This window comes from Danio rerio, chromosome 17 (genome assembly GCF_049306965.1).
Source record: "Danio rerio strain Tuebingen ecotype United States chromosome 17, GRCz12tu, whole genome shotgun sequence".
Lineage (NCBI taxonomy): Eukaryota > Metazoa > Chordata > Actinopteri > Cypriniformes > Danionidae > Danio > Danio rerio.
In genome coordinates, this window is record NC_133192.1 from 35882501 (window position 1) to 35894435 (window position 11935).

Here is an 11935-nt window from a genome sequence, read left to right on the forward strand (position 1 = left end):
CTTCCCTAGGCTTGCCCCATCCCAAACCCACTGTACTCCCACCTCGTGCCTTCAGAAAGCAGGTGGTGAAGGCAGTGGTGACAGTGGCCGTTTCTATATTCCCCTTTAAAGGTAATTTCACCTACAGAGACACAGGGGCGACTCTACTGGAGGCTGTGCCCCTGAGTGACACCGAGGCCTGCCGAATGCCTGTGCCTCCCCCCCCACGCGGAAGTAGGTGCTCTTAATTCAGGAACTAAGCCCTGTCTTTAGCCCGAGCTCAGAAAACGGAAATGGACTTGAAATTTGACTGGTTTTCAGAACCAGGATCTCTTTTTAGTGCACTTGGGCTCATTTGGGACCAGTATGATATAACTATTTTAAACAAGTCATAAGAAAACCATGTCTAATCTACAGTAACAGCATCCAAAATACAGTTAAATGATATCTAGGAGATTCTATTTTTGTTCTGATTTTTCAATGTGACACTTTCTGTTCTGTTTTCTGAGAGACGCTTTTGTGTTTTTGCTTTTTTTTTATTTTGTTTTGCGTCCGTGGACCTCTTTGTAGCTATTAGTTCTGTTGCAACCTCCCAAAGCCCTTCCGTTTTGTGTCCCGTGATGTGGCTTAGTGTCTTGAAACTGCTATTTGCCTGAAATAGTCCTGTCCTCCTTTTGCTTTTATTGTCTCTCTTTCCTTCTCGTTGATGTGGTGGTGGGCACCTCTATACTTGACATACTCCTCCTCCTCTTCTTCTTCGACGTGTGCTACACATTTGTCTGGTTTCAGAGCCTTGGTTTGTGTTCACTCTTTATTTTGATGGCTTTGGTCCACATAAGAGTTCAGTTTCATTTCACAGTCTTGAAGATTTGAAATGTACATGAACACAGATGTACATTTGCACATCATCAATGTGAGTGCAGCTTTCACACCGTACAGTCAAACTGAACTCTAAAGTCGAAGAGACTTTATAAAGAGGCAGTTGACCAAGAAATGAAAAGGTTTGTCATCATTTACTTATCTTCATGTGGTTTTAAACTGGGATGTCTTTTCTTATAGCTGATCCTCTTCTTTTAGTACAGGGGTGGCCAACCCTGTTCCTGGAGAGCCACCTTCCTGCAGATTTCAGTTGCAACCCATATCAAACACACCTGCCTGTAATTATCACGTGGTGTTCAGGGGTTGTTGCTAGAGTGAATACGTTTGCGGCCGGAAGTTAACGCGAATTATTTCTATTATTTATTAAATTTCTCATTTGTTGTATTTTATTAACGTCTACCCCCACCCCAACCCTAAACCCAACCATCACAGTACTGTAAAAATATTAATTATTGTTATACAGTGTCATAAAAAAATGCTGCTTTATTAATGTGCATATCGCACTTCCGGTCGGCCGCATATCCGATCTAGACTTTACCGTGTTCAGGTCAGGTAATTAATTGGTTCAGGTGTGTTTGATATGGGTAGCAACTGAAATCTGCAGGAAGGTGGCTCTCCAGGAACAGGGTTGGCCACCCCTGTTTTGGTACGTTGAATGATCGAAACTAGGAATGCGAATTTCCACAAGTTCATTTGATCGATCGTTGTTTAAATTTACTATCATTAATAGATTAATCATTAAAGGACACCTATGATGAAAATCAACTTTTATAAGCTGTTTGAAAAGAACTTTGTGTTGGTATAGTTTGTTCACTGTTATATTAGAGTGATATAAACCCAATAAGTCCCTCTTTTCTTTATTTTATTTTTATTTCATGATGTTAAAATAGGATCCAAATCCCAGTGATTTTGAGGCCCACCGCAACGTGACGGATTGCAGTTTTCCCGCCCACCGAATTAATTGACAGGGGCCATTTTTCTATAATAACATGTATACACATGTCCACAGAACATTTTTTGCATATAAGCTGGGATTAAAATATTTGTTTCAACTCTTTTATAAGTTTAAAACATTTTCAAAACAGTTATAATAAAGAAAGTAAAATTGCAATGTAATTCTTAACCTCTATAATAACCACTATATATATATATATATATATATATATATATATATATATATATATATATATATATATATATATATATATATATATATATATATATATATATATATATATATATATATATATATATATGTGTGTGTGTGTGTGTGTACTACAAACAGCATTTGTGTGAGACTCATCATTTCAGAAAGGCTTGAATAAACCAACACAAATACATGAAATAAACTTACTTGGCATATTTGATTAATGAGCTGTATTTTAGCTTAACCCGAGTCTGTCTCTGAAACTTACTGCTGTTAATTTAAAGCCACAGACTTGAAAAACAGCACACTGAATTCAGACACCAAAGTGGGCAGATTCTGGAGGCTATAACAAGTTACCTGATGGGTATTTTGAGCTGAAACTTTACACACACATTATGGAGACACCAAAGGCTTTTCTTACATCTTGTTAAAGGGGTTTAACTGTAATGATGCAACATGTGTCTGCTTTAGTGGCACAATGAAAGCATGCACAAAGGACACTCAAACACAAGATGTTCAACCAAAGAGAAAGGGTTTTACTGCACAAATCCTAGCAGATTTGCCAAAGAATCTGTGAATGATCATTTAATAGAACATATGAATGACCAATATACAGTACAGGAGCACACAAATATTTTTTTGCCTGGTTCTAAAAAGGAAAACATGGATATGTTGATTTGTCCTCCAACATCAGTGAGTATGTTTACATGAACAACAATAATGTGATTTTAATGCAATTAAGACAGTACTCTGATTAAGAGTCTACCATGTAAACAGTGATTTTTGATGATTTCGTAATCCAGTGATTTCGTAATCCGACTAAAGTCATAATTGAACTAAACAGAAATCGAATTAAGACATGGAGTATGCTGATTTTAGTCGCTTAATTGAGGTTGAGTACAGACATGTAAACACTTTAATCAAACTATTATTATCGTGTAGGACTTTTCGCCACGTTTTTGTAAAAGGATATTTCATACACACACAGCTTTTTGACACTATTCTCTGCACCTACCATGTCAGTAAAGGACCACATTCATGCACATCGCGAAATATGGAGTTTTTTTTTTTTTTCATTCTGCATGCGGTGTCAAAAGTCTATCCTTCATACTCGCATTTAATACCTCAGTTTGTCACAGGGGCATGAATGAAACTTTCCAGTATTAAAGTGAAAGTGCCAAACTGCAGTTGAAGTCAACAAATTGAAATTGAAACATCCGAAATTACATGAAACTCCTGAGGAAAGCTGATTATGCAATGGTGTTAATCGAATTATGTGCTATAACATGTAAAACGGCATCATAAAAGGAACATTCAAAAAGAACTCATGTAAACACCTTAATCATATTATTGCATGGTTTCCGCTACATTCATTCTTCCATGGCGGGGCGCCACGCCAAAATTCATCCCGCCACAGCTACATTACATCTTCTCATTCAAAACATTTTATTTTTTATATAGCGGGTAATAATCACACCAAAACGTATTAAAGGGTAAGTGAATTATAACAGCGCAAACTTTTCTGTAACTGCAGTATTGCTCTGCGTCATTTGTTTAACCCTTAAAGGTTACATGCTGACTGACTGTCTGGCTGACTGACAGGCGCGTGATGTGTGAGGCCAGCAAACACGACGTATAGCCGTTTCACTTTACTTCAGGATGCATTAATATTGCTCTGTAGGTTTATTAGGGAGACATTCATAAATATTCCTAGCAAATCTAATAAATGCTGGAGACATACTCGTTACATAAACGCACCAAATCGCACTTCAGCAGCATTTATTTGAGAGCGCACAAGATCTGCGCGCTCTTGAATCGGCTTATATTTGAGGGGGCCTGCAAAATCTCGACTTCTAATACTGTGCTCATGACATTTGTCATTAAAATAACACCACAGGTAGATCTGTGTAAAAAAAAAAAAAAAAAAAAGGCCGGCCGCCACAGCTGGAAAAAAATCCTAGAGGAAACACTGTATTGTCTATTCAGATTAAGGCAAATCATTCGATTACTGATGTCCATGTAAAGGTAGTGACACCCATCCTACATAACTGGCGTATTTATATGTAATGTAAATGGTCATTTTTTAAATTGTATTAAATATAAATACATATATGGACACTTCATGTTTCTGCCAAATTATGAGTGTTCTACATGCGAGTGACTGGACTTTACAAGCTACCTAGTAGAAGCACACTATTGCTCTTCATATGCAAGAGTCACTTGCTTTTAAACACTCAAAAAGATTAAATAAATAAATAAATAAAGATTAGGGCTGGGAAAGTAAAGAGTTATTATCACATCAATGCAGCAATTATTTTATCTATTTTACTTTATCCATTTGAAGATAATTAACAAACTGATATTGATTTCTAAAGTGGACACTGTATCACAACATGCACTGCAACAACCCTGGACAGTGAACTGGTCTCCCATCCTGTCTCTTTAACCTTCCTTGATATCTGTTGATCAGCTTCTAGAATAGAAAGCTGCAAGCATCTCAAAACTATTCACGTTATTGACATCCTTGCTTAATGGATCATCAATTAGGTGTATTAATTTAAAGGATTATCGAAGATAATCAACTGTTGATGAACCGTTATCATCCATAGTTCTGGCAATTTCAAACCAACATGAGAGTGAATAAATGATGACGGTATTTTCATTTTGAGGGTGAACTGTTGCATTAAAGACATTGTTGGTGCTTTATCAGGAGATAAACTGAATTCCTACAGTATGTGTAACAAAGGATTCACAATTCACAAAGATTCGGCTCCAAAATCATTAGTTCTGGTCAACACCTGGCCTCAACGGTCATCTCTTCTTTCTCTCTCAGGTAATCCAGTGTCAGCTGTTGTAACCTGTAACCTCTTTGTCATCCCTGCATTAAGAAAGATGCAGGGGATCCTGGACCCACGGCCCACCATCATCAAAGCCAGGGTAAGCACATCACTAGAGCTCATGTTTTCACAAGTATTTTACTTAATTACTTCAGCAAATTTTGAAATATCTAAACTAAGCCTGAATATTTTTATTAAGGGGAACCTTTCCAAAGCAGAGTATCATATTTTTCACTGCACTACATTTCATAAGAACATATTTACACAGCAATTGTTGTGTAAAAAAATAAACTGTATACAGACATCAATGTTATTAAAAGTTCTTATTATTTCTGAAAACTGACTGGAATTCTGAACACATTATACATGTACAACAAACACTTTCACAAAATCATGTTTAAACACAATAACATTATTGTTTTCAAAAGTTTGCATTTTCAAGGTTGTTATGTAAGTTAATCACAAAAAATATTGTTTTATTTTTGAAATTTTGTTTTATTTAAGAATAGTGTCGTTTAAAAAAAACTGTCACCAGTTCAGAGATGTGATCACAATTTAACATGATCACATGTTAATGTGAAATGAGTAATGGAAACGACAAATTTCAAATAGAAATTAAATTAATTTGCAAAATGCATACTTGAGGTTGTTTTGGACTTTTTTCCGAAAAAAGGATAATGTGAATAATTGGAGACAAAAACCCACTGATCCGATACACAAAGATGTAGCTAAAGTTACACACATTTAAAAAAAAAAATAAAATAAAAAAAAAAAATATATATATATATATATATATATATATATATATATATATATATATATATATATATATATATATATATATATATATATAGTTCAAGTCAGAATTATTAGCCCCCTTGAATTATTAGCCCTTTTGTAATTTTTAACAGAGAGAAGATTGTCAACACATTTCTAAGCATAGTAGTTTTAATAACTCATTTCTAATAACTGATTTATTTTATCTTTGCCAGGATGACAGTAAATAATATTTGACTAAATATTTTTCAGGACACTTCTATACAGCTTAAAGTGACATCTAAAGGCTTAACTAGGTTAATTAAGTTAACCAGGCAGGTTAGGGTAATTAGGCAATTTATTGTATAATGATGGTTTGTTCTCTAGACTATCGAAAAAAAATTTCAAGAGGCTAATCCTTTTGACCCTAAAATGGGTTTTAAAAAAATTAAAACTCCTTTTATTCTAGCAGAAATAAATAAGACTTTCTCAAGAAGGATACATTTTTTCAGATATACTGTGAAAAGGTGACATGGTGGGGCAGTAGGTAGTGCTGTTGCCTCACAGCAAGAAGGGGTCACTGGTACGAGCCTAGGCTGGGTCAGTTGGCGTTTCTGTGTGGGTGCTCCGGTTTCCCCCTCAGTCAAGTTAAGTTGGTGGTTCATTCCGCAGTGGCGAACCCAGATTAATAAAGGGACTAAGCCGAAAGGAATGAATGAATACTGTGAAAATGGCCTTGCTCTGTTGAACATCATTTGGCAAATATTTTTTAAAAGGGGGCCAATAATTCTGACTTCAACTGTGTGTGTGTGTGTGTGTGTGTGTGTGTATATATATATATATATATATATATATATATATATATATATATATATATATATATATATATATATATATATATATATATACAGTTGAAGTCAGCAGTTTTTAATTTTTTTTAAAATCCATTTTAAGGTCAAAATTATCAGCCCCTTTAAGCTATATTTTTTCGATAGTCTACAGAACAAACCATAGTTATACTGTACAATAATTTGCCTAATTACCCTAACCTGCCTAGTTCAACTAATTAACCTAGTTAAGCCTTTAAATGTCACTTTAAGCTGGATAGAAGTGTCTTGAAAAATATCTAGTCAAATATTTACTGTCATCATGGCAAAGATTAAATAAATCAGTTATCATAAATGAGTTATTAAAACTATGTTTAGAAATGTGTTGAAAAAGTCTGCTCTCTGTTAAACAGAAATTGGGGAAAAAATAAACAGGGGGCTAATAATTCAGATATAATATATATATATATATATATATATATATATATATATATATATATATATATATATATATATATATATATTAGTGCTGTCAATCGATTAAAAAAATTAACTAATTATTTGCATCTTTTTAAAAAAATTGATCGCGATTAATCGCGATTAATTGCATTTAAAATACTGAAACTTGTAATTTTGCCTATTTAAATGTAAAATTAATGTAAAATGTAAACGCAAGAAAAAATATTTAAATTCAAAATATTATTGTTTAATAGAATTTCTGTTTAACTTGTAACACAGATTTCTTCATGTAAACAACATACCCACAATAAACCATCAAGATCCTGGCTTGACAGCCATATTTATTACAGAAATGAAAACACAGGCATGTTAAAGCCATTTAAATTTCAAAACAATCAATGCCAATATAGAAAACATTGATTTCCATGTTGGATTCTAAGTGGACTGCAAAAAAATGCCAAAATACAGGAATTGCAGATATGGAAAATGAAAAATTATAGTAAACTATATAATACAAACTGTTGCACTCATTGTAAAGTTTTATTGCTGTGAGTTGAGAATATTAGTTATAGAGTAGAAACAATTTTGCTTAATCCTCCTTTACATTCATCCAGTTGCTAAGACTAGGAGTATCCCGCAAGTGCACAGAGACTCCCAAATGCCCGCAAATGAATGATAACTACTTGCAAACAAGTCGTTAAATACATTGCACACCCCTCTCGCCCCTACTCAGATACGTCGCTCACTCCACCCCTGACACCCCTCAACGGGCCTGACACAGACACACACACAGACAGACACACACAACGCGCTGCAGACGTTTTGGCCCCAACGGCCTTCCATACTGGAGCGACTCCCCTCAGATTCAACACGCATGATCACTTTCATCAAATTTGCTAAGCGTCCTAAACTAAGCGTCCTAAAGTATTACTGTATTTCACAAGGATTCTGACACAACAACGCGAAACATACGCTTTCGTTGCGTTTAATGAGGAAACACGCTAAACTTGGATGGCTCATGCTGAAAGGCAGAGTCTTTGACAGCTCGCGACTTCACCAGACGTTCTGAGTACATTTACATAAGACACCAACACTCCGATTTTATTATGATTAAGATAATACTCTTATTAAAATTCTACCATGTAGCCTTAAAAGGAACCTTACCTTAAAGGAACACCGAGTCACGAAATGCGGAGGGTTTTCTTTCTGTTCGCCATGCGGTATCAACTTACAACAGATGTCGAAAGTTAAAAATGAAACACCCGAAATTGCATGAAACTCTGGATAACCTGTGATGCAACTAATTGTTTTATACTGGAACTTGCCTTCAAAAAGTGCTTCCTTGGTCTTATCCACATTTATTGCATGTTGAACACACGTCCAGCACAACAGGAAGAAAAAAAAACCTGAACTGCGTTAATTGCGTTAATTTTTTTAACGCGTTAATTATTTAAAATTATTCGCATTAATTTTGAGAGCGCTAATATATATGTGTGTGTGTGTGTGTTTACTAGAACAATATTTGGAGTACTTGGTTCACTAACTGGATTGTTATACTTATTTACAATATTTACACGTTATACAATAGTTATACAATATTTGCCTGTTTTTTCCCCTCTGTAGCTCTCCTGTGATGTAAAGTTGGATCCACGTCCAGAGTACCATCGCTGTATACTGACATGGCACCACCAGGAACCACTTCCCTGGGCACAGAGCACAGGTATACCTTATTATTACATTTATGCACACCACCAGCCTGATCTCACGAGAAAACGTAGCTGTTTCACATTTTGTTATTCATATGAATTCAAACGAGTTCAGTCATAGGAAAAGAGATTGTACAAATTAGCGACTAAATCAAAAATGAATTGGCGTGAAATAGCGGCATGCGCATACAACTTATTTATATGCCACATTATAATAGCAAGTGACACCTTCTTCTTTTCTTTTTAATTGTTTTCACAGGAAACCAAATGAGTAGTCGGCTAATGAGCATGCGCAGTGCCAACGGCCTTCTGATGTTGCCTCCCAAAACAGAGCAATACGTGGAGTTGCACAAGGGCGAAGTCGTGGACGTCATGGTCATAGGACGGCTATGATGTCATCTTACGAGGACAGACCAAGTACAGAGCAAGAAAGTGGTGCATGTCCACATATCATTACTATTCTGTAATATGCAACGGCACAGCTAGTTTTTATTGATTTGGGAGAAGTTGATCCAGTATAATCAACGTTTCGAACAAAGACGAATATGTGAAATTTATGAAAATACGACTTCGACGACATAGTATTTCAAAGACAGAAAATATTATACCTTTTAAAGTGAGAATATATATATATATATATAAAATATAAGAGATTTATTCTGTAATATATTGTTATAATTATGATTAATATAATGATGAATATTATCATATTAAGCAACTCTGTTCTCTTTCATTGCAATTGCTTTGTGTGTTCAATGCTAGAACTTATAGATAGCCGTAGCATTTTAATAGACAGCTGTTGGCGCCTGTCACGTACATCGGAAAGCTTATTTTCTCATCGGTAGAAAATGTGTCATTGAGGAATGAAAAGCTCTTTGAAATGACAACAGGGGATCCCTTCCGATCTCCGACAGGAGCTGGATCTTTTCATCTCTCCTCAAAGTGCACCAAGGTGACCCAGCTATCGTTCCCTTTAGTATTATATGCTCCATAAAGACTTCATTATGCTTCATAAAGGGTTTACAAAACCGCTTTGCTTGTCGTTTATCTTGTGAGTCGTGTTTATGTGCGCAGTGCCAAAAGCCAGGGCTGTGGGGGGAAAGTCATGTGGTCATGATGCCCAAAAGTAGCGCGTGCTATCGGGAAGCACAGACTTTACGCGGATTGTTGTTTTTTTTTGTTTTTGTTTTTGTTTTTTTGGAAATGATGACCGGTGGGGGTCTCTGTGTAAATTCTGTGCTACTTCAGCACACACAAAGGCATGTCCTGTGCTACAGGCTACCCCCTGGAACATACTTCATAATAAACTGGCCCTCATAGCTCTGCCCTTATTACTCTCTATTTTACCCCCTACCCTTACATTTAAACTCGCCCGGCCCAATCCTAGAGGCTGAGCTCCCTGGAAACTTTGGTTTTGTTTCATTTCAAAGATGAAGACACAGCTTATTTAAGTGCTGACAGCCTTTTTAAACGAATTACATAAAATGTACAGTCCAAAAAATGCAAGAGAGATATTGTACAGACAAGTGACCAGCACTCCTGAGAAATATACTATGGTATTCAAAAGATATTGAAAAACTCTGTACTATAATATCATTTTCTGTAATACCGATCTAATGCGAGAATTAAAATTCTTGATCATTATGTAAAGACGTGGTTCAGTTTCTTTTTTTAAATAAACACTGAAAGCTGATTACCTTTGACTTCTCCATATCTGTCTTTTTTCTCGCTTGTGTGAGTAATTTTTATTTAATAATGCGTTATATTTATTAAACCATGTCTCTTATTTGACTTACTTGTTTTTATATATTTATATATGATTTCTTTACTTTTTATTAAAATGTATATTTTAATTTATATTTCCAAAAAAGAAAAATTACTCACCCTCAGGTGGTCTTTCTTTCTTTCTTTCTTTCTTTCTTTCTTTCTTTCTTTCTTTCTTTCTTTCTTTCTTTCTTTCTTTCTTTCTTTCTTTCTTTCTTTACTATTGAACACTTAAAGGGGACCTATTATCCCCCTCTTTACATGATATAAAATAAGTTTCTGATGTCCCTAGAGTGTTTGTGAAGTTTCATCTTACAATACTATATATATATAAATTCAAATGAGCTACAAATGCCTATCCGCTTGTTAAGTGTGACGTCACGCGAGGCGGTTTCTGTGTCCAATCGCTCTATTAAACTGTATGAGGAGACTCGTGAAATGGTAATAATAAACGTTTACTAAGCCATGTAATTCTTTCGAAAATCATGATCACAATATATATATATATATATATATATATATATATATATATATATATATATATATATATATATATATATATATATATATATATATATATATATATATATTCATGCCTAATATGCGATGCATGGCCAGAAAGTGATTAATTTTTTTTAGAAATTGTTAAAATGTTGGTATTTGTGATGCAGGACACCCAGAGATTGTTGTGTACACTATGACTTTATATAAAATTCACTTTAAAGTGTGATATGAATAAAAAGTGATAATAAAGGAATATTTTCTCAATTCAAATGAGTGGCGGCTTGGACCTGGAAACAATATTACATATGTCACCAACACAACACCACTTAACAAGCGGATACATCAGCATAGGAGCAGATTCAAAACAGGACTAATGCTATTTCTGTGAAAAACTGAAAATCTCAGAAGAAGTGTCTCAGAAGATAGTAGTCTATTGAAATATCGGTGTTCATCTTAAAACATCAGATTTATAAAGCCTCTTAGGCCCCATTTACACCAATACGTTTTAGTTTTAAAATGCATCAAGTTTTGCTACAGTTACGCCCACGATTCACAATACCCCAGAGTTTTCGAGCCTGGAAAACAGCTTTTTGAAAATGCAGAAAAGGCCGTTTTCATCCTAAAACGTTGCTGCTCCGTATCAGTGTGGATGGGGGAAAACAGAGAAACTGAAAATGGAGGCATGTCTGTTGACATTCGCTACCTGATTGGGGCTTTTCTCAATATTAAGTGCACAAAGTTCATTCTTGCATCCTTTCCTTGTAAATTAAGACTTCGCAAATTTGAAAACAAACTCCTGAGGACTTGTCGGGTAAATCTTCAAAGAGAACAGTGTAGCTCTACTTTTTAACGTCATTCACATCACCCTGGCTATGTTGTTTCAATATCTTAACAATAAAGTGAAAATATGATATAAGGAACTGCCTATTTTTATTTTGGTATTAGCTAATTAACAGACACCAAAAATGTTGAGGCATCGTGTAGCTGGATATTTACAGTATATGATAATCGTCTTCACTGTATGCATAATTATAACATAATGAAGCCTATATTACTGCCTCCTTTCATTTTCAGTGA

The 11935-nt window shown here is 34.9% G+C and overlaps 1 protein-coding gene across 30 annotated transcripts in view; it reads left to right on the plus strand.

Annotated features, from left to right (window-relative positions):
• gphna (gephyrin a) overlaps positions 1 to 10293 on the plus strand; it is a 186023-nt gene extending 175730 nt beyond the window's left edge. For 22 of the 30 annotated variants that reach the window (XM_021467169.3, XM_017351644.4, XM_021467171.3 and 19 more), the window contains 4 exons: positions 112 to 213; positions 4839 to 4942; positions 8508 to 8604; positions 8850 to 10293. In XM_021467169.3, the coding sequence (XP_021322844.1) occupies positions 112 to 213; positions 4839 to 4942; positions 8508 to 8604; positions 8850 to 8983 (437 nt within the window). In that variant the 3' untranslated portion in view covers positions 8984 to 10293. 30 annotated transcript variants of the gene reach the window in all.
• The last annotated feature ends 1642 nt before the right edge of the window (positions 10294 to 11935 follow it).